Raw genomic sequence first — 24,310 nt, forward strand, 5'->3', positions numbered from 1 at the left:
GGTTCCTTATCTTCTTTTCACAACTCACTTTCTAAGGAATCTTTGTGTCATTAGCAAATTTAACTACCATACTAGCAGACACTTCATCCAAATCATTTATATAAACGGTGAAGAGTTAAGACCACTGTGGCACATCACTCGTGACGTTTATTCCTAGTTTTATTCCTGTTAGTCAGTTAAATATCTATCCACACCAGTATGTTATTCCCTACACCATCATCTTTTATTTTTCATAATAATCTTTGATGCAGCATTTCACTAAAGGCCTTCTGGAAATTTAAGTACAAAACATCCATTGATTTCCCTTTACCTACAGCAACAAATTACTTCAACAAACTCCAATAAATTACTTAAGCATGATTTCCTGTTGACAAAATCATGCTGGCTCTACCTGATTAACTTGAATTTATGCAAATGCCCTGTTAAACATCTTTAAGAACAACTTCTAACATTTTTGCAAGCCAGGTATTAATCTAACTTGCCTATAGTTTCCTGCTTTCTTCCTTCTTCCCTTTTTGAATAAAGGAGTTATATTAGCTATTTTCCAATCTTAAAGAACCTTCCCTGAATCTGATGCAATTTTTGGAAATTAAAACTAGTACATCAACTATCTCACTTGTTACTTCTTTCAAGACCTCAGGGTGAAATTCATCAGGAAACGTGGATTTGTCACATCTCAGCTCCAACAATTTATTCAGTATTACTTTCATGGTAATTGTAATTTTCTTCACTTCTTCCCTCCCTTCCCCAACACAGCTCTGGTGAAGGATCATCTAAACACAAAATGTTAGCATGGATACTCCTTGACCCACAGTGATTTCCAACATTTTTTGTTTTCTGTGCCGATTCCAGCATCTGCAGTAATTTGCTCTTGCAAAATATCTGTTCCATTCGTCTGCTGTCTCCTTATCCCCCATTAGTAATTCTTCAGATTCATTTTCTACAGGATCAACATCCAGAATGAAACCTGCAGGCTGTTGCATAGGCAAAGGCTCAAAACAATACTCACTCAGTGTGCAGTAACCAAATTTCACGCAGACTGTAGGCACTTTATTTGCACACATAAAATAACTAATGCTGTTTTTGAAGCCTCCTCTAGAAGTTTGCTATCTCTAGCCAAATGAATGCTAGCAGAATAAAGAGGGTGATGCAAAAATTAATAGACAACCAACTATAAATGCTGTAAGACATGTTGCATCTTACTATAACAGCCTGTCATAATGTGCTTAACTAAGTTATACATTTCTATTGTAAAAGATTAAGGTATGGCACAGGCACAAGATTGTATAAATGATTGAGTTCACATTGGAAAATAGTTTAGGGGTGTAATAAAATTAAAGTGTACTTGTTAACCAAGCCAAAGTTTCCAAGTGCTTTGTCTTAAGTAAATCAAGATTGAAGTCCTAGGATCCAGTTATACTACAATGGATTATATATTGAGATAACTACTATGTGCAGTCAGTTTGATCTCTTTCGCAAAAACCAAGAACAATTGAAGCACTCCTCACTGTCAAAGGTGTTTCCTATGATTTTCTGTCCGTTCACTTTAATAAAGAGTTCTAGAATTTATGCCAATGATCTCACAGTGTTTGAGGCTCCCTTGTTAAAAATATTTTACGATTTCCAGATAGGACAGTATTTAGCAATCAATTTAAGACAGCTAAAGAATTATTTTACTTTGCAAAATAATTCTTAGGAGTAATCTGATAATTTAAAATGAAAGATGAAATGTGAATGAAGATTTTATGTTTTATCCATCCATGGGATCTGGGCATCACTGGCAATTCCAGCATTTACAGTTTTAGAAATAGTAGTGAGCCTCTGCCTTGAAGCAATGCAGCCAGGCCATTTCAGTCATGTTGCTGTGAGCCTAAAGTTACATGTAGGCCAGGAGAGGTAGGATGGCAGAAATCTTTTCTGAAAGGTTATTGTGAACATTTTACAGAAGCTTGGTTAGTTTCATTGTCAATATTAGTGGTGCCAGAATTTTATTGCAGATTTAATTTGTCCAATAAAATTTAAATTCCCCAAATGTCATGAGGTTCAGCAACACAACAACTGTGCTACTACATCTACAGAAGCATATGGTATAATGCTAATCCATCACTTACAAGTTTTAAACTGTAGCGAATGGAATAAGGGCCAGGTGGATTTCGTAGATTATAAAATCCTCGATTAGAGTTGTTCACCTGGGCAAATTAAGAAGCCCTGGCTTACAAATATAAACAGGGGCCAAACTGAACATTAACAGGTCCAGGCAGTGGGCCGTGAAGGGGGTCGTTATGGCCGATTGCCTGCCCCTCTTCCGTGGTTACGTCCATGCCTGGGTGTCCTTTGAGAAGGAGCATGCTGTATTTACCAACACCCTCAAAGTTTTCAGGGAGAGGTGGGCACTGCAGGGAGTGGAGTGTTTTATTTCCCCCATTGACTCTATTTTGATTTAGTCCCTGCCTTCCGCTTTCACTTTTTGATCACGCAGCATCGCCCTTTGACGAGAAGGGAACTTCTTATCACCAGCCACTCGGGTATTTCCTTCTTTCCTGGTGATGGAAAATGAATATTTATGCACTTGTTGTTTTTCCATTGCAGTTCACATCTGCACACACAATGAAAATATAGACAGGAGAGTCATCTCCTCAGTTCGTGCAATTGACTCCGAGCTGACTGGCCACAAGTAAATAAAGGGTGACGGGATACCAGCCTCTGTGTAGCTGTTTCACACAGTTAAAATTGCAATTGGAACAAATGATGAAAAAAATATAAACAGGAGAGTCAGCGAGGCTCCTTATTCTAGGGACCAGCTTTGAGCTGGCTGGTCAGAGCCCATGTCCTGTGAATATGTAAATAAAGGGAGACTTCGTGATGGGATATTGGCCTCTGTGCAGTTATTTCATAAACATATCTCCATTTAATATAATTATTAAAAGCAACTATTTGTTCAGAAGATTTTGGTTGACTTTTTACCTTGAGATCAGGCAGTATTTAGAAAAAGCCAGAAGAATTAATTGGAGAACAAGAAATACTTTTATATAAATAGTAGTTGCTTTAATGTTAAAAAATCCTTGCAAAATAATGCTTGCAAAATAAAGATGCAAAAATGCAAGGTAAATGTAAATAATAGGAGATATCATTGAATATTTGGTGGTTTTTAAGGGAACAAGTGAGGGTAGTGTAACAAATTTCAACAAAAGTAATTGTTATTGGAAGAGGAAAAGTATGCGTAAGTAAAGACGCTAGACAAGTTAAGAGGGCTGAAAGAGAGCAATTTATCACAGTTCCAAAAAAAGTTAGCTGATGTCTAAAACAGAAAAACATCTAGCTTGCAGAAATTCATAAATACATGAAATAAGAAGAACCACGGGAGACTAAGAGAGAAAAAATACCTTTTGCAAATTTAACATTTAAAATAAGTATACCAGTGTCTGATGTGAAGAGAAGTTACTCAAATCTTTCAAGTCAGCCAGTTATAAAGTGTGTTTACAGCTGAATGGAAGATAGGGAAATTGCTTCTATATACTATAGAAGTGTAGCATAAAGAAATAAAAATATGGATAAAAGTGTTGCTACACAATTGTCTTACAGTGACTATTACATGCATCCAGGCAAACATGATAAACATTAAATCTTGAAGGAAGAGATTCTCTCTCAAATTATTGAGAAGTGTCATGAAAACAATCAGCTTGACCAGGAACAAAGTAAATGTATGGACTGAGTTGAGTGTTGAGTTCCAAAGAAGAGTCAGCAGATTCAAAATGTACTGCCAGGGCTTGTAGATTTCTCCAGCACTCCCTGTTTCTATTTCAGATTTGCCTTTGTAATAGTGTACGGGCTGAAACCTGTTGGCTGTGTGGTATGCTGACTATCAGGGTGCATCCAGAATCGCTGCACATATTTCTTCTTTGCAATGCTTTGATGTACAAATGTATCTGCTCATTGGGAAATGGTGTGACTTAGAACCTAGAATCCACACCAACCCTCTGAAGAGTAACCGACCCAGAATCACTCCCCAACCTTATTACTCTACATTTACCACTAATTAATGCACCTAACCACACATCCCTGAACAATATGGGCAATTTAGCATGGCTAATTCACCTAACCGGCATATCTTTGGACTGTGGGAGGAAACCAGAGCATCTGGAGGAAACCCACGCAGACACAGGGAGAATGTGCAAACTCAACACAGATAGTCACCCTAGGCTGGAATCAAACCCAGGTCCCTGGTGCTGTGAGTAAGTAGTGCTAACCACTGAGCCAATTTGCTTAGCCTTAATTTTACTTGCTGAATCACAAGTATCATTTTCAATTTTTCAGAACTATTTCGAAGTAGCATTTGTCAAACAACTATTTTGTGCTTTAGTGAAACATAAATATGTTGATCACAATTAAGTTCTGAATTAATTTAGTGTTCAGAAGAAGCAACGCTTCAGATAAAATGTTTCTTCTATGAAGTCTACAAACATGCTACCATAATGGATAAAATACACCACATGAAACTAAATAAACCTTTAGATTAAAAAAAGGCTGATAACCTAGCCCTTAGACTTTTACTTCTGGGTTGGGTGTGCAGAGTCAGGCAATTTCCTGACCTTGCAAACCCAGCTCAGGTGAAGCATCCCTGAGTGACTAGATTTTCATTCAGAGAGTGGTAGTGAGGGGGTGGGACCACAGGAAACATACTGAAGTTGACTCTTCACCCCAGTAACAGCAAGGAGGCAGTCGCAAGGGCTACCAAATGCTGAGGCAGACTCAATTCTTGAACCTTTCCCAGTTATATAAAAAACAGTAAGGTCCTCTAGTCCTCTCCCCACAAGACCACAGTCCTCACACACTCGCCATGCCCAATTCATGCCCAATGTACTCATCCAAACCGATGATCCCTCATACCTTAGATGCCAACCTACCCACCCCCATGGTCCCTTATACCTACCATGCCAACCTATGCCAATCCACCTTGTTTTTTTGAAGTCACTGCTACACATGGACTTTTTCTAATAAAAAGACTCATTGATTGAATTAACACGTTCAAATCCCTTATAATGAACATGTTTAATCCTAAACCTAAGTCAAATGCAGCTTATCTCTATTTAAACAAGTTGAAGCTGTCAATAAAGTTGGAAACTCAAACCCACCTTCAAAAGTGATAAGTGTGGAAGGAGTCAAGCACAATAGTACTATAATCATCATCAGTTTTATATCAATAAGTATCAATTGAAATTACAAACATGAATTTTATTTTAACTGCAGGTACGATTATCCCAAAAAATGTACAGAACAGGGAATTTAAATGACTTGCTGGTCCAAAAGATCCACAAACTTTATCCATTTTTTATGCACATTTATGTTCACTATTTACAACCAAAAAGGGTGCCTGACATGTCCAAAGAGATTTAGTCAGTTTAAGTTGTTTTCTCTAATACCTAATGTTTCGGAAATAACAATAATGAAAATTGCTGAATGACGGTAGCTGCATTTTTAATTGTGCTGCTGCCTATGTGAACCCTGAAAGCACATGTACATCCCACACCCAGTTTCCCATGTCACATGGCATAAATGGTGATGCTAGATATGAGGATAGGTCCTCTAGATTCAGAGCACCAGCACCATTTAGGTTAAGGTGCAAAGCCCTTTGTGAAAATTCTGGCTGTTGTATTCAAAGTAAGACAACAATGGTAAGCATCATTCCACTTCACCCCTTCTGGCAAAATAGGATGCTCAATCAGAGCACCTCTACTTCACCTGTTCTTTTTCTTTTTCTTATTTTTCTCTCTTTTTAGCAGTTCCTGAGCAGTGCAAGGGGAAGGTGCTGCATGAGGGGAAGCAAGTCCCAGAACAGCGTGAGGTGGACAAGTCCCAGTGCAGTGTAAGGGCAAGTGATTCCCGGAGCAGTGCAACCTCCCTTGGTGCAGCTGAGTGCAAGTGCAGAGCAGACTGAAAGCTTGGAGCGAAGTGGGACCGTTGCTGGACTGGGGCCTGGCGCAAGCAGTCAGACCATGTGCTCGCTGAGCTGCTGCTATTTGAAATTCTTTACCGGACTGTAATATCAATCCTTTAACCATATTGTAACTCTCTTACATCTAACTTATTTTTTTAGATACTGTAAGTAATGCTACTTTTCCTTTCATCCCGCTTTTATATCCAAGATTTGGACTTAGGTACATCTATCTAAGATGGTGCCATTAGATACATTGTAAAAACATTTCACTGCACTCCTGTGCTTCTGTACTTGAGTACACATGACAATAAAGGATATTCTATTCTATTCAGAGGGAAAGAAATAGAGCCACAAAAACCTATACCTCCTTCATGCAGGTTCTAGGGTTGCCTAACCCTAAGAAAATTTGCTTTTATATTGTAATTATAACTAATTTTTTCTTCTTGAGATATAGTCAAAATAAGTTGTGATATTCAGTAAATTGTACTAGCTGAGGAAGAGCAAGATTTTAATATCTTAACTATACTTTACATGCTAGCTATTATCTCTTGAAGGGCAAAACAATGATAGAACTAGTTTCTGATTTTGTTCAACTTTGTCCTGTGGAAGTACACTGTGTTCTTGAGATTTGCAGATTGCATCTGAAACTGTCTGATGATGGAGAGAATTGTAGTGATGTTAAAGGTGGTGTGTGAGATACCTCTCACAATTAATGGTATGATTGTTGTACCCGAACTTTGCAAAGAGGGTTGCCAAGCTTTAGAAACTTATTAACTTATAATGATGCTGTTTTAGTTGAGATTCCAGAACAGTGTCTATGAACTATGTATCATTTTACACTACAGGAGCTTTCAACTACACTAAGCATCAACAGGCTCCTCAAGCCACAGTTTTAGCAGTCATCCACATGCGCATGGTAAACCTATTAGGGCTTCTCAACAATGCTGACTGAAACCTTTAAAACTATTCTTTCTGACAATGAATTAGAAAATTTGAATTTCTAGAATGAATCTCACAAGCATTAACATGCCTTGCTTAATCCATGTACCAAATCACAACAATAGACTTGCAGCCTGACTAATGCTTTGCTTTATGGGTTTGCTACCCAGTTAACAGAGCCAGATTGTGCTTTGTGAATACTGAAACCCAGATCACGAATTTCAGTTTTCCAGATGCAAATTAGATCATCCAAGTAAAACTAGTTTTTGTTATATATAATTGCAAAATTAATCAATAATTGTACTCAGTGCAGAAATTTGGCAGACTTATTTTCTGAAGTCATAGGACAAAGGTCATACTACCATTTCTTCCAACACCACAGTTGTGTGACGTCTTGAGCATTACTGTTGTTTTTATCAAGTTACAGCAGGCAAAGTTACATGAGGACAATTTCAGCTAAATAAGAATCTTCCCCAAATGTTCAAATAGAAGTGCTGTTATTGAATTGACTAATATAATTTTTGTACAGCAAGAATGAGCATCGCATTAACTAATTCATTTCCTCAATTCCTCAAGATCAAGACCTTCTACTTACGTGCCCGAATATACTTCAATAGATAATGTTGGCTCCACAATCCCATATGTTTCTACTTCTTCCATGTCATCAATGTATGTTGTTTTCCTTCCCAGACCATCTAGTTCTGTGCATAAATCTATTTCTGGTAAACCCCACTTCTGCAAAATATAATAAATTAGATTTTCAGATCATTATATTCTTGGCAATTATTTGGCCTCGAACAAGAAAGTTTTGATATCTCAAAATGCACTTACGTCAGTCAAAGCATTCTTTTGTAGGATCCATGTGTACTGCTTTAAAAAATGAAATACTACTAGAATAAGCTCCACTGTATTTATACTTATTATTTCACTGATCCATAAAACAGGCCTTTTGATCTCACGCATATTTGTATCTTTTATCACCAACAGTAAATTATGGACAAAATGGTGATGAGCAGAATCCAGCACATTTAATTGTTTGTGGATTCCTATTTCTTCTTTTCATTTGGACTTGAGACATGCAATTTCGTGTTTGTGTTTGATTGCTCTTAATTTCCCATCCTCTTTGACATTCACTACCAGCCAAAGCTTAATCAACCAATAAAGTTTCACTTTTTTCAACCAACAGCATCTTCAAACATCAAGAGTAGTGAATTCTCTCCGTCTGTTTTCTCTCCTCCAATCTAGGTAGCATGTATTGCTTATTTTGTCTTGGAGACCAAAGTTCCTGTAACCTTTTAACTTTATACGATGCACAATGACAGTAATTAATAAATGCTCCAAGTTTTCATAAACTTTAAAAAATGCTAAAATTTGACTTACTACTTGCTACATAGCTACTTTTCACGTAGAAGATAGGGAATACATGATTTGTTGCCTTTCCACAATTGTAGGTTTATTTAGCAGTCACAATTTATCAGCATTTATTATAGCTTCCGTTTTTCATTTCAATCTTAAATCCAGCCATTCACAGATGACATGGAAACTGGTGGAGTTGTGAATAGTGAGTAAAATTATCAAAGGATAGAGCAGGATATAGATCATTTGGATGGTCAGGCAGAGAAACAGCAGATGGAGTTTAGTTCAGCTAAGTGTGAGGTAATGCATTTTTGGAGGTCAAATGCAAGAGGACAGTATACAGTAAATGGCAGAACCTTTAGGAGCATTGATATACAGAGAGACCTTGGGATGCAAGTACATAGCTCTTTGAAAGTGGCAATATAAGTGGATATGGTGGTAAAGAAGGTATAGAGCATATTTGCTTTCATTAATCAGGACATTGGGTAAAAAAGTTGACAAGCTATGTTGCAGCTGTAAAAAACTTCAGATAAGCCACACTTGAAATTTAGTTTGCACTTCTGGTTGCCATATTAAGGAAAGATGTGGAAGCTTTGGAAAGGGTGCAAAAGAGGTTTACCAAGATGGAGTGTATCAGCTATAAGGAGAGGTTGAACAAATCATAGACTGAGGGGCGACCTGATAGACGTTTATATATTTATGAGAGGCATGGATAGTCAGAGCCCTTTAGCCAAAATACCAAATACTAGGAGGCATAGAGTCATAGAGATGTACAGCATGGAAACAGACCCTTCGGTCCAACCCGTCCATGCCGACCAGATATCCCAACCCAATCTAGTCCCACCTGCCAGCACCCGGCCCATATCCCTCCAAACCCTTCCTATTCATATACACATCCAAATGCCTCTTAAATGTTGCAATTGTACCAGCCTCCACCACATCCTTAGGTTTAACATGAGAGGAGAAAACTTAAAGGAATTTATGAGGCACGGTTTTTTTACACAGAGAATGGTAGATGCCTGGAAGGCATTGACAGGGGTGATGGTAGAAGCAGATACAATAGCCATGTTTAAGCAGTATTTAGACAGACACATGAATAGTCAGAAAATAGAGGAAACAAACCAGGTGCAGGCAGATGGGATTAGTCTAGAACGGAATCATGCTCGGCACTGACTTGGGCCAAAGGATCTGTTCCTGTGTTGTCCTCTACTATGTTCTCTGGATACTTCCTTGCTTGATATTATTTTTTATTATTTAAACCCTGGTTAAGACTCCTTCCTTGCTGGCTAACATTTTTTCAATTGTTTTTGTTTTCCATAATTTCCCAGAAGGTATTGACTATATTGCTGTGGATCGAAAGATACATGTAAGCAGGAGAGGTAACCAGACAGCCACTTACTACAATCAACAGTTGTTAAATAGTCACCATGAGGCTAGTTTTTCATTCCAGATTTTTTACTGAATTCAAATTTCACCATCTGCTATGGTGGAATTTGAATGCGTGTCCTCAGAACATTAGTCTGAGATTCTGGATTGCCGGTCCTGGGTCATTATCATGAAAATACCACCTACCCAATGGACTGCCCCAACCCCCAACTAGAATGTGCTCTTTATTGCATTAGGAACCAAATCATAAATTTTAATATCCTAACAATGCACAATCGTTAAAAATAAGTTCATTTTCTTTGTGTGTATAGCTTTTTACCTTGGGACAGCAACTTAGATTAGCACAACCCAGTCGTCACCAAACATTCCAAAATAACTATTTTACCTTGGATGTTAGCAGAATATCAGGAGTTGAAAAAAATTTACTCTAATGGGCAGCACGGTGGCTGAGTGGTTAGCACTGCTGCCTCACAGGACCCGGGTTTGATAGCAGTCTTGGGCGACTGTGTGGAGTTTGCACATTCTCTCCGTGTCTGGGTGGGTTTCCTTTGGGTGCTCCGGTCTCCTCCCACAATCCAAAGATGTGCAGGTCAGGTGAATTGCCCATGCTAAATTGCCCATAGTGTTAGGTGCATTATTCAGGGGTAAATATTGGGTAGGGGAATGGGTCTGGGTGGGTTACTCTTCAGTAGGTCAGTGTGAACAAGTTGGATGGAAGGGCCTGTTTCCACATTGTAGGGAATCTAATCTAATTTTTTTTTAATTACCTTGGACTACTAATGTACTCCAGCATCTTGGAATCTGGATACTCATACAGGAGGATACCCATACTTGTGGATGATCCACAAGCTTGAGTTTGCATAATGAGGTTACTTTTTCTTAATTTCAAAAATGTGTATATACATTGTCACAAATGCAATTCGGTTCTGCACCATAGCGTATCAAGCAAACAAACATTTGAGTTTGAATCTATCCTAGCAAACCAAAGATATCTCTTATACATACAAGACTTGAAGTTACTGATATACCCTATTTTTACACTAAGCCACTGGAAAAGCTCTTTCTGATTCTCTTACTTCCTCCTTCTCATAGTCTCTTTCCAGTGGAATTAACCAACAGACAAAGATAGCTTCTTGTCCAACAACAGCAGGTAGTTTGGTGAAAGGAAGATTGTTGAAACATGAACAAAGATAAAAAGCATAATATTGGAAAAGAAAGCATATTCAACCTCCTGACATCCTAATGAAAATTCAGGAGTCTTTGAGATGGATGACAAATCAAATCTAATATGTGGGTCAATAACCAGCTACTTCCTGTTTAAAAATTTAAGAACCACATTTACCTTGACTATTCTTCTTAAAGAGCCAATCGAACATTCATTAGGGGTAGATGTTAATGTATCATCACATGCGTCTTCAGCCAACTCCTTTCCCCAAATATCTGTAAGATTTAAGAAACCTTCTTCCAATGCAATTTTATCACCTTCAAAGTTAGGCTTTTGATAAAGGATCCAACTGTTGGGAAAAATTTAAAACATTGCTTTCAACATAATGAATACCATTCAGACAATATTAATGAAATTCTGCCTCACTTGAACAATTCTATTTAGATTTTAGTGCACATTTACTTCCCAGTCTGGTTAATTGAGGAATACTTAGAAGATTAAGGGAATGAACCTTCGACAGTTAATAGTCATAATGGGACAGCTAATAGGGAGATGGGAGCCCACTGGAAGCTTCAAAAGACTTTGGACTGCTTCCTGTAAGGACTGCAATTCTTCAGAGAACATGCTGTAACAAATACATGAAGCATTTGGTCATGGATTTGGTAAGACACGTACAAGGATTCTACAGCACACTACAGGTTAGTAAATCCCAGGACAGAGAAAGGGTCATTAAGCTTGCTGCTGGAATAGAACAGTGTGGGCCACCAGATAGGAGACCTTACAGGAAGGTACAATGCACATGTGGAGGTGCAGGCTTTGCATGAATGAAACTTAAACGTCACAAACGTAGGACAAACAGCATCTGAGTGTCAACCAAAACGGAACATGGGACAACTATCCCAGAGATGGGACTGATCAGGTTAGTGATTTTCCAATCCTCTGGGACCCTTCCCGATTCCAGTGATTCCTGAAAGATCACCACTAATGTCTCCACTATCTCTTCAGCTATCTCCTTCAGAACTCTGCAGTTTCGTCCATCTGACTCAGGTTATTTATCCACCTTCAGACCTTTCAGTTTTTATCACACCTTTTCCTTGATGAAGGCCACGATACTCACCTCTAAACCCCAGCTTTGTGGGGAACTTACAGCTGCCCTCGACCTCTAGCTAGTAGAGGTCTTATGTTTGAAAGATGCCATGGGAGGAGCTTTGGTGAGTTACTACAATAAATAATAAATAATGTTGCCACCACTATGCATCAGTGATGAAGGGAGTGAATATTGAAGGTAAATCAAACAAGTGAGCCACTTTGCCCTGAATGATTTTGCTGAGCAACTGTTGATTTATAGAACAACTCTTGAATCCTTCCATCACTTCACTGTTATCAAGAGTAGGTTGTTAGTGTAATAATTATTGAGGTTGGTTTATCCTATATTTTGGGGACAGGACATTCCTAGGCAATCTTCCACATTGCCTAGTAGATCATTATGTACGTATGTTTTATGAATTTAAAACTGGTTCTGTACATGCAAACATGCAGTAGTCACTGTGTGAAATGAATTTTTTACTAAAATCATCAATATTATGAAACTGCATTATAAACGTTTCCAGCTTCAAATAATCCCTTCTGGATTTTTTCAAAACACTCCAGTCTGGAGCTAATACAAACCTCCTTACTCTGAGGTATCCTACTTTTTAACAAATCTAAACTATCTTTTCCCTTTCTTAGGAACTTTGAACATCTTTCTTCATGATGTGAGAAGAACCCTTCAGAATTGTCCAAACTGAAACTAAAAATCATTTTTTCAAAACTATGTGTATTTTCCATAATCAAAAGTAACAGATCAATCCTTGACCTTCCAAATAGGATCCTAATGCACAACTGTTTACCTTATTCATTGGTAATGTTTTCTGAAAGTAAACAAAGTCTATTACGATGCAGAAGTCTTTCTCTCACTAGGTTTTTTAAAAAATTACCATAGTTACAGAAATACTTAAAAGTTAACTATTCAACCCTTCCAGACACACTGAAAATCCACATGCTAACTATTCAAATTCTAAAATCCAAAAAAGAAAGTTAAAAACTTCACATCACATACCTCGAACTAAATCTACAGATTGTACTCTCCAAATGCAACAGAGCAGATTTACTTTCATGTCTTAGCAAGCACAATCTACTGACCTAGCCCAAAACATGAATTCTTAGCATATAATACTGAAGTAAATCAAAGTCACAAATTGCTATGTATTTAAACCAATTCTGTTAATAGCAAATAATTGGTCTCTTCAAAGTTTTAATCTGTCATTTCTCTTTCCAAGTATTAACTAACCAGGAATGTGTTTCTATCTTTTCTTGAATACTTCAAATTTTAGCTGTTTAATTAATATGAATGACAAACCAGCTCTTATTCACATCCTACATGAACTTGAGGATGTTATTTATTTTATTAGCTTTTGACATTACAGATTTTTTTCCTATCTTCTTAACATAATGCAATTTTTGAATTGTGTTACAATTAAGATTAATGTCATGTGAAGTTGATGCTTATTATTCTAAGATACTAATAACAACCTGCAAAGTATAACATTCCTAAAACAATGAAATCCCCCAATGAATAACTCACCAGCCTCTTACTACCCGAATGGAAATTTCAGAGGGGAGCTGCCAAGAGGTAGCATCTTCAACATCATGGAAGACTTCAATAGCTTCTCCATCTACACTGCGCTGATTATAGATGACAATCTGTAAAACAGAAATTATTTAAAAATCCAACTTTGTGCTTCATTAACAAATTGTATCACTTAACATTGGCACATGATCCTTACCTTTCCAGGTCTAGAATTTAACGACGACTCTCTTCTTCCGGGTATCTAATGAATAAATTAAAATCCACTTAATTTTCATTCTATTTGATAACATTTTTCAACCACACTATATGATCATTAGACATCCTGCACAAATAAATTTCTGAATTTTTCTATGTTGAGTAAAATTAGCACAATCCCAGACGGCTCAACAGAGAGAGGTGACTGGTGGTGAGGTTAACCTGAAAGCCTCCACGCCACAAAGAAGGAATGAGGTCGAGCAGGCAGGAGTTTCAAGGTAATCTCAGTCAATGCAGAAATTGAACCTGGATTGTTGGTATCACTCCACATCACAAATCAGCCATCCAGCCAAATGAGCTATTCAAAACCTCATGTTGAGTATAGAACTAGTGGTAATGAATTTAGCAATATATGGGCAAGATTTAATGTGAGCGGTCATGACAGAAAACATGATGGCCAGGCCCATGTGATTGTGGAAGGGGTCTCATATCAGTCTCTCATCGGCGGGTAAAGCTCTTCTGATCAAGTCGGAGGGCAGAAGGGCCTGATGAGGGATTTCTGGCTGTCATGAGCAGGATTTCATTCGGGCTCATTAATAAGGAAATTGGCATCTATAATCGCAGAGCCCACTGCAATTCAATGGTAGGTCAGAGACTAAATGGAAGCTACAAGGAGCACACTCAACCTCAGAAGAGCACCCACTAAAACACCATTGTTTTCATGAGCAGCCACTCCGGGGCAAGGGGCAGGTCGGTAGATGTGTTGCCTTACTATCACCCATCCTGTGCTCAATCAACCTGGAATTGGTCAGAAGTTAGCCGTGGAAAGCCAACCCCTCCAATTTCTGCTCCTCCCCCTCTCCCATGTCCTGAACTCATTGATAGACATTTAATTTCATTGACCTTTAGCCTGTACTCTCCCACTGATCCTGCATCTCAATTGGCTGCATGACCACCAGTAGCAACCATTCATGGTGATACACGTGGCAGCAAGGAGTCGTCGGTCTCTGAGTGGTCATCAGTCCTGGAGATGGCCCAAAGGCCATTTGATTGTACCTGGCACCTCACCAAATGGACAGGACCGCCCTGCCGGTTCTCTGATGAAAGTGCAAGGTCCCTGTCAGCCCAACAAAATCCTAGCTTTCTTGTGATATTTTTTAAAAAAGGGGTTTTTATATAAAGCCCATCATATCTCTGAGAAACATTCTAAAACATTTTCCACTTATGAGTCATTTTGAAGTGCTTTCATTGAGGAAATGAAGGAAGTAAGTACTGTATCTCCATTTTCCAAAATAACAAGGTTCCATAAATAGTAATGAAATGACCAGTTCAACTAGCTTTTATACTGATGGTGAGGGACATACATTAGGCAAGACATCAGAAGAATTTACCACTCTTTATCATTCTGAACAACGCAGATTTGAATTGCAGTGAAAATACAGTGGAACACTTCCCGAGAAATTGCTCAATTGTTCAACCCCTTCTACTGTCTTTATTCTACTTACCCGCCCTTTGTTGAAGCTGATTATCTGTGTATGTGAATGTGATATTATGTTTTTTTAAGAGGGTGTAGGTAATAAAGCTCTTTCTTTCAGTTAAGAAAACGTAATTAATTGCCTACTTCATTTTGATCCAGTTAACTATGTTTTAATTGACAACCACCTGATGAAGAAGCAGAGTTTCGAAAGCTAGTGTTTCCAAAGAAACCTGTTGGTCTATAACCTGGCATTGTGCGATTTTTAATTTTGTCCATCCCAATCCAACACCGGCTCCTCTAAATCATGTTTTAATTAAAGTTTGATAATTGTGTTTAAGGAAAATAATGTAAACATTTGTTCTGACTGAGGTGTTTAAAGAGGAGCAAATCAGCCCCCCTCACCTGGTTACAATGCAGTCTCATACTGACCTAGCTGAATTTGCAATAAGAACCACTCAATGGATAGAGTGATCATTGAGTGAGAATTTACACAATTTCAGCATGTAACGTTAAGTGCCCTCCAGAGATTTAATTTCTTCTAAGAAGGAAGACAAATCTATAAATACCTTGCAATACACCATACCTCAAGGTACTCCAAAGCAGTGCAGAATACTTACATTTTAATAACATTCAGTAAAAGTATGGTTTAACTAAATATATAATCCATTTTAATTGATAAGTTAATTCATACACAAATAACGCTCACAATGCTCTATCTGCCCCACCCCTTTCTTTGGTTTTATAAAGCCATGTGAACTTAAGATCAAACTTATTATAGATTTCTTTGTTAAAGACAAGTACCTTGAGCTGTTGCAGTTTCATTTTACCTTTTTTCAACATTTTGAAAAATATTATACTGCTGAAATTATAAAAGCTATTTTATAATTGACAATAAAAATCATTCAAAACAGAAAAAAAGACAGCCTCTGTCGATTGACAAATTATAAGTAGGTCATATCAATAAAGTTAAACTTCTGTAATAAGTAAGTTTTAAATTATGGTGCCAAATGACAACCAAAATGAACTTACCCCAACTTCTGGAAGATTAAACAATACTGACTTGGGAGTGAATAGGTCTGTACCAAATATACTTGAGGCATTTTGATTGCCATCTATCGTGCTTGATCCTTGTAATGCAAGTGTACTGTCAATTGTACATGTGTTTGTAAAATCTGAACTATTTTCCAACAAATTTTGTTTTAAGTCATGGATAGTTAATCCATTTTCTGTTTGTTGTTCTGACTCAGTAGGTTTCTTTTCTATCTCAGAAAGGTTAGATTTCAAATAGTTTTCCATAAAGCTTGGCAACTGGGTTTCAGGAAAAGTTGAATTTGACGAATCAAATTGAAATTCTTGAATAACATTATTTTTTGATAATGATGGTGTGAGATCAGCAGATTCTAATTCATGTTCAGTTGATGGCTTGCAATTTTGAGCAGTTACCTCATCAATCTCTAAACGTGATCTTTTACTGTTTGATTCAGAAGCAAGATCATTTTCTGCCTTTTGCTGTTTTGGTAAACTCGAACGTGAGCTTTTATTTGCAAGAGATTTAAAAAGCATGCTCTGTTCTGCAGATACACGTTTGACTACTTTGGACTTTGTTTCAATTTGGTGCATTTTGAAGAGAGAGGAAGGTGGATCACTTTTATGTTTATTTTTCAGAAAACCAAATTTGAATGAACTTGGATCAAATTTTTTCTCCTTTTTTGGTGATATATGGTCTTCTTGGATTGGTGGCATAGCGAATGGTGGCAGTGAAGGCACTTTAGGAACTCGTTGCCTCTTTTGAGGCAATTGAATGGGATTGCCATATTTCCGAATTGTTTCTGTAAAGCTATCCATATCAGAAGAGCTGTCTAAACTACTTCCTTCACTGAATGAAAAATTAAATCCTCTTTCCTCCTCAGATTTGGAGGTTGTTTGCTCTACTGATGATGCAAAGCCATTTGTTGATGCAGTCAGGTCTACATTTGTTTTGACAGTTGCTTGAGTGTTCCACATATCTTCAACTTTAGAAGGCGTCTGAACAATAACCTCCTGGGGTTGTGATTCTTCTACATTCTGGACAGACAGAGAAGATTCATTTGTTGCTGCACCTGGTTGAGAATGTTTTTCAATGAAGTTTGCTGATTGGGCATCTTCTGCTCTGGATAGGTTTCCTGCTGATGCCTCTACATTTGAAGATGACACTGCTCTCCTTGGTTCCATCTCTTTATGCTGCACTTTAGGTGTGCTTGATAATATAGGTAGACCAAAATTATTTATTGCAGTCTCTGAACTAGGCTTTTGCTCAATTATAGAAGAATTCTTACTCATTTTGGACCGAGCGCTCTCAGCTGTTTCTCGGCTCTGGGTCAAGACTTCCTCTCTTATTTCAAAGTTTCTATCTTCCAATACAGATGTGTGTTGCTCTACAGGCAGGGAAAGCACTCCTGTTGCAGTGGAACCAGTGTTTGTGTCATTAGCACTATTTTCTGTGACAACATTCCTCATTTCCGATGCTATGGGAGAGGTCTCTAAATAACCAACTTCTATGTCTTTTATTTTGCTCTCTCCATCTTGCATACCGACCATCCTTTTTTGCATAGGTGGGATGAAGTCATCACTGGTCAAAGCATTCAATTCATTAAAACTTTTTGCAGATACTTTGTTATTAACTTCAGCCTCTGGTGATATTGTCACTTTTAGTGCACTGTCATTACTTTGTAGTAGAGGCGTGTTCTGTTGTAAAGTTAGGTCAATCTCCACTTTTGCTTCATTTGAACCCAACTTGATGTTACTAGCAATATTTGAAGGGATGTCTGTCTTAATTTCATGCGATGCAATCTTTTTAAGTGTTTGTTCAGGCTGAGGAAGCACATTCTGTGTTTTGGAATCTTTATTTTGCAACAATGGCAAAATATTCTGAGCAATCTCACCCTTTATTGCCCCTGAGTCAGATGTCATTTTGCCATTACTCTTTGCAGACACTTCTTTCTCAACATCAACCATAGTTTCAGATATTTGTGTGCTTTCAAGTGAAGTTACATCATTTATCCCTCCAGATTGAGGTTTTGGTGGAATTTGTTGTGTAGTTTCAACTATTACATCACCTGCTGTATACTTTTGGACCACATTCATGTCTTTGATATCAGGCACCGGAGTTAAAGATGTTTGAACTTTATGTGGTGGCATTGTGTTAATGTCATGTTTGTTTACCATGGGTGAGCTTTGCTGAACTGGCTGGACATGCTCACTTTTTGCCTTGCCTTGGATGGTCTTTTGTTCATTAATACACTGTGTGGGGGAAACACTCTCAATTTCCGATTCTATGGTTTCATAAATCAGCACATTTAATGGTAACAAAGTCTTTACTTTGACTTCTCTACTTTGCAGTTCAGCTCCAGTCAATGGTACAGATAGGGCAATGTCACGGGTGGAGGCAATAAGGTCAGCCATGTGTTCTTCTGCACCTTGTTTGGGGGCATCAACTTTTTGTGAACATAGTCCAGAAGTAAGCCTATCCATAGAAAATGATTGATCATTCATACCAGGGTTTGCACATGATTCTGAAGAGACCACTCCAGGTGAGCCACTTTCATCTGCTCTATCAGTTTGTGCATTGGGAACCATTTCTAAAAGTCTCTTTTCAATAGGGGCACTTGTGGTATTCATTTCTTTGTTTCCGTGGTCTTCTGCAGATTTGTGCTTTGTGTCACTATCATTCACACAGATCACCTTTGATATTTTATCTTTTTTCTGCCTCACATCTACATGGAGACCATCAGATGCTTCAGGATGTTTAGGAGGCTGTGACTTATTTTGGCCAATATTAGTTGCACTGTCATCTGCTTCTTTGTCAGATTTATTGTTCAGTTGTATCTTTAGGCTACCAACATATTTTTTGCTCTCAGTTGAAGCTAAAGGCAGATCCTTGGTGGCAAGAAAGTCGACTTGGTGGTGACTTGTAGCTTTTTGTTTCTTAGGAAGAGTAATTCGAATGGTTTCTTCCTCCTCTGTTCTAGTTTCAGTGCAGGCTCCTTGTTGGTTAATAGTGTTCAAATTGCCAGATTTATCTTCTTTTCCAGTTGCCGGACTGTGAAAGCAAACAAAAAGTGTGTAAGTTGCGCAAAGAAAGGCAAACAATTTTGTCTCATATTTTAGCAACTAACCTGCACAGATTCACGAGACTCATCATCAGATAGCAAATCAATTTCCTTGAACTTAACAGGGAGGGAACCATAAACATTGGTACATTTTCTCCCAGCATTTAAAAACCCAATTGTCCCACTGGCATTTCATTTGATTTTGTTTAAGATACTCCATTAGATTTCAATAATGGGACCATCCTAGAGTGAGTCAGTTACACAAGAGAAATAGCATGTAGGATCTGCCTAAACCTCAGGAAACAGGCTGAAAACACAAATTACAGATGATTTTTTTCCTTTTAAATGAAACGATGTACATATCTAAAAGTTGATCATTTTCTGCATGATTAAACAGATATTCAAGGGAGGTCAGACAGAAGTGGAAAAGAGCAGGGACCGAGTATCAAACAGAACTCTGTTTAACAAATCTAATACTGATGTGGTTCTAATAAGCATAAAGATCTAAATTCTATATCACAGAGTCCTGCAGTCTATGCAAGGAGAATGATCACAACAAATTGACATTTTTAGAAAAATCTAAAATTAAAGCATGTGAAGACCGCAGCAATTGATGTAGTCAAAGAGGATAATTGTATCACATCTCCAGTTCTGTAAGAGGGTCAGTACTATATTTACTACCCACAGTTAGTACAGTAAGCCTATTCAACAACAGTCCAGTCAAGTATTAAAAAAGGCCGAGAGTGAGGACTCAGGACAGGAGATGTTGAGCAGAGGAGGCATAGCCATACTGATGGGCTACCACTTGTGAGCAGATAGCAACTGAAGCTAGGCCAGACGACCCATTAGCAAAAATGTTGCAGAAATATGAATTGTTGCTGGGGACAGTTGTCTTGGCAGCAGAGAAGTGAAATGATCCCACAGGAATTGAGGTTTAATTGTGGAATAACTGCACAGAGGCCAGCATCGCATCACCAAGTCATCCTTTATTTACATGAGTAAATGGATTCTGACCAGCTAACTCAGTGCTGGTCCCTGTGGTGAGGAGATTCTTTGAGACTCCTTTTTTAAAAAAAATTATTAAACAATTCACAGTTTACAAAACAATGAACATTAATAGCTGTGTACAAAGAAACAGCAATTTTACAAGGGAGAGGAATGGCAAAGCCAAGCCCCAAACCCTGACATTCAACCAGTTTTCAGGGAAATGAGGACAAACCTCAAATTCCAGTTTCAATCATTACAAACAGTAACAATGACATTTGTACATATACGGCAGTCCATTTACATAAGAAACAGTGCATAAAATACAGGCCCCCAGAAAACCCAGCAAGCCCCCCCACCCCATCCCTCCCACCTTCCTGCCACTCTAAGGCAGTCAGCCGCCTATGCGCCTTCCGGCTCTTGGTCCACCCTGACACACCTTTCGACCACCTCAAGGACAGCCCACCCCGCTACTCGCCCAGGGTGACAACGTTGAGGACGGCCTACCCGCCTTCCAGCTCTCTGTCTGCCCCTTCGTACCATTGGGCTCTCATCCACCCGATGCGCCATGTGGCCCTTGGACTGCCCTGACACACTTTCCACCAACCTTTAGGACAGCTCGTCCCCTTCCCCAAGGACAACAGCGTGCAGGGCAGCCCACAAGGCTTTCAGACCTCAGCCTGCCCCTACACAGCTTCTGACACACCTTCCCACCACCTCTAGGACAGCCCGTCCTGATCATCCCTACTCGGGACAACAGCGCAGAGAACAGCCTACCCACCTTCCGGCTCTCAGGGCGACTGGCATCGGGGTGGCCTACCCACCCTCCAGCTTTCAGGACAGCCTACCCACCTTCAGGTTCAGAGGGTCTCAGCCTTCAGGACGACTTATGAGCCTTGCAGCTGACAGTAAGGCCTGCCAGACCCAGGGACACACAAGATAGTGCGGGTGATAATCCCAACAAACAACACGACAGAGTCAATTATCAACAAACAGATTCCTTTCTGGTACACACAGAGTCCATTACCACAAACAGTTTTCTTCAAAATGTAGAGTCCATTCCCAGGAACAGAGTCCACTTCAGTACACAAAGCACATTGCCGGAAATGGAGTCCACTCCAAACCGCAAAGTCCATTGCTAAAACAGAGTCCACAACCAATCGCAGAGTCCACTCCTAAAAGCAGCCAATGTGCACCCCACAGCACACAGTTGTTCAGTCTCCACCACTCACAGGAACACAGTACGTTGTAAAGGTGCAAAAACTCACAGGGGTTTAGGCAAGGTCTTCTCCCAAAATCCAGTATACAGCAAGTACTCACCTCCCAGCACACGCACAGGTGTTCAGTCTTTACAGAGGCCTAGTCCAAGGGTCAGGCCTACCCACATGAACAGTTCATCTGATAAGATGTATTTTTTCACAAGGGCTCAGTCCAAACACCAACAAACAGTGAAGACACACAAAAAAAAGAAAACTAGAGTGCAAGGGCTAAGCACTACCACAAAATCAACATTGTCCTCTTCTCAAAGTAAAAGAGAAAAGAGTAACACACAGGCTGTAACCAGCCAATGAAGCAACAATCCCCTAATGAGAACTGAGTTATACCTGAAACATATTGTGCGCATCAGGAGTTTATAAATCAGTCCTCACTAAAGGAATACCAGTTAACAAACTGGCTAAATAATTCAGCCAGTTGAGGAATCATGTTTCCTTGCCAGAAAAAAAGCAGAAACCAACTGCAACAGTAACACACTGACTGTGACCCAGCCAGCACAGAGTGAGTCCCCTAAACTGAGGAGATTCTGAATCTCCTGTTTCTGTCTGTCAGCCAGGGCTTCCTGATTGGCCCAGGTTAACAACCCCAATCAGGGATCTCAGTCAACGAGGTCCACCTGGCCGACTTCTTTCCAATCACCACAAATTGGTTTTGAAGTTGAGAAGTAGCAGTCTTTGGTTGAGGTTACCATGGCATCGGGATATTTTGAAACGTGACTGATAGATAGCTTAGTGGAGAAGTTAGGATTTATTAATTCGTAGAAGAATCTGTAATGGAAATTATAGAAATATGACATGGTAATTACAGGTGTATCCTTGACAAGCTTTTGGAAAAAGTTATGAAAGAACCAACTGAGTTCGAAACAGTCTGAAAAAATTAGCTTATGGTGCACATTTGTGTGCTTAAAAGCTGGATATGAAAAATAAGGTGCTGATAGAATTAGTAAAAGAAGTTCAAGGGTACAAATATTTGCCAACAGGAAAGTAATGTCCTGCATAATGCATAACACAACACAAGGACTGGACTGTCGGCAGACCCAACTCGCAACTGGACAAATTGGATATTGATTTTTAGATGGATGAGAAAATGATTTCTCCTCTGATTTAGCTAAAATCAAACATGTGAAGTAGAAAACATTGAACAGACTGCAGGAGCTGTGTGTCCTATCCCAGGACATTAATGATATAGAAGATGGTATTAGTAATAACATTAGCAAATTTGCTGATGAAACTAAGCTGGGTGGCAGGGTGAATTGTGAGGAGGATGTTAGGAGATTACAGGGTGACCTGGACAGGTTAGGTGAGTGGTCAGATGCATGGCAGGTGCAGTTTAGTGTGGATAAATGTATGGTTATCCACTTTGGTGGCAAGAACAGGAAGGCAGATTACTACCTAAATGGAATCAATTTAGGTAAAAGGGCAGTAAAAAGAGATCTGAGTGTTCTTGTACACCAGTCAATGAAGGTAAGTATGCAGGTACAGCAGGTATTGAAGAAGGCTAATAGCATGCTGGCCTTCATAACGAGAGGGATTGAGTATAGAAGCAAAGAGGTTCTTCTGCAGCTGTACAGGGCCCTAGTGAGACCACACCTGCAGTACTGTATGCAGTTCTGGTCTCCAAATTTGAGGAAATACATTCTGGCTATTGAGGGAGTGCAGCATAGGTTCACGAGGTCAATTCCTGGAATGGCGGGACTACCTTACGCTGAAAGACTGGAGCGACTGGGCTTGTATACCATTGAATTTAGAAGACTGAGAGGGGATCTGATTGAGACATATAAGATTATTAAAGGATTGGACAATCTGGAGGCAGGAAACATGTTTCCGCTGATGGATGAGTGCTGAACCAGAGGACACAGCTTAAAAATACGGGGTAGACCATTTAGGACAGAGATGAGGAGAAACTTTTTCACCCAGAGAGTGGTGGCTGTGTGGAATGCTCTGCCCCAGAGGGCAGTGGAGGCCCAGTCTCTGGATTCATTTAAGAAAGAGTTGGATAGAGCTCTCAAGGATAGTGGAATCAAGGGTTATGGAGATAAGGCAGGAACAGGATACTGATTAAGGATTATCAGCCATGATCATATTGAATGGTGGTGCAGGCTCAAAGGGCAGAATGGCCTACTCCTGCACCTATTGTCTATTGGTGTATTGTCCATCTCACAAGACAAGACAGGTAACCTTGGGAAAACAGTAGAGAGAGTGTTTTCCCCACTCTTCCACCTCACTGATGCACTGAGACAAAGTCTGTCCCCAATGAGCCTGAAATTGTGGACAAAGAATCCTTAGGCGTAATTAAGGAAGCTATCAAAACCCTGTAAAAGTCCCATTTTCCCAGTGAAATTAAAGAAGCCCCCTTTTGAAAATTGGAATGTATTCACAGAGCAGATCTATGATTGTAACAATGATAGCATCCCTTACATTCGAATGAAGGCAGTACCAAATCAAGCAGTAATCCACAAGCATCACAGATTCAAAACTGGTTTGATCATAAGGGTTTAAAAACTAAAACTTTCTTTGAACTGCATGAACCTCTACTTAAACAATAAATATCTGAGTGCTATAAAAATGAGGATTTGTTTTGAATAAAATGTTTGACAAAACCTTCAGATCAATAGAAATTTAGCAAACATCCAATTTGAACAAGCTCTGATTTGTTCTACTTTCCAGGAGAAAACAAATTTTAAACATGACATATGAGAAAAAAACCCTAAAAGCAAAGTACATTATGACATGGCGTGACCTTGTGACTGTGATCCCGCTCCTTCTCACAAAAGCAGGGACTTAATACTTTCTGCTGATAGATTTTAAATCTGACCACACAACTATGTGACTTTGTTAAGGATTAGGTTTTGAATTTCTAAATTTACGACTGTGGTTGGACA

At 39.0% G+C, this 24,310-nt stretch overlaps 2 protein-coding genes across 5 annotated transcripts in view; one reads left to right on the forward strand and one right to left on the reverse strand.

Annotated features, from left to right (window-relative positions):
• rtn4ip1 (reticulon 4 interacting protein 1) overlaps positions 1-6,057 on the forward strand; it is a 110,449-nt gene extending 104,392 nt beyond the window's left edge. The window contains exon 9 of one of the 2 annotated variants that reach the window (XM_072552713.1): positions 5,778-6,057. In XM_072552713.1, the coding sequence (XP_072408814.1) occupies positions 5,778-5,867 (90 nt within the window). In that variant the 3' untranslated portion in view covers positions 5,868-6,057. The remainder of the gene's footprint in view (positions 1-5,777) is intronic. The other variant, XM_072552721.1, reaches the window with a different exon arrangement.
• crybg1a (crystallin beta-gamma domain containing 1a) overlaps positions 1-24,310 on the reverse strand; it is a 209,140-nt gene that overhangs the window by 53,249 nt on the left and 131,581 nt on the right. For all 3 annotated transcript variants that reach the window (XM_072552693.1, XM_072552698.1, XM_072552703.1), the window contains 5 exons: positions 16,112-19,160; positions 13,607-13,651; positions 13,405-13,523; positions 10,959-11,130; positions 7,470-7,609 (listed from right to left, as the gene is read on the reverse strand). In XM_072552693.1, the coding sequence (XP_072408794.1) occupies positions 7,470-7,609; positions 10,959-11,130; positions 13,405-13,523; positions 13,607-13,651; positions 16,112-19,160 (3,525 nt within the window). The remainder of the gene's footprint in view (positions 1-7,469; positions 7,610-10,958; positions 11,131-13,404; positions 13,524-13,606; positions 13,652-16,111; positions 19,161-24,310) is intronic.

The sequence above is a fragment of the Chiloscyllium punctatum genome, chromosome 3, assembly GCF_047496795.1.
Source record: "Chiloscyllium punctatum isolate Juve2018m chromosome 3, sChiPun1.3, whole genome shotgun sequence".
Taxonomy (NCBI): Eukaryota; Metazoa; Chordata; class Chondrichthyes; order Orectolobiformes; family Hemiscylliidae; genus Chiloscyllium; species Chiloscyllium punctatum.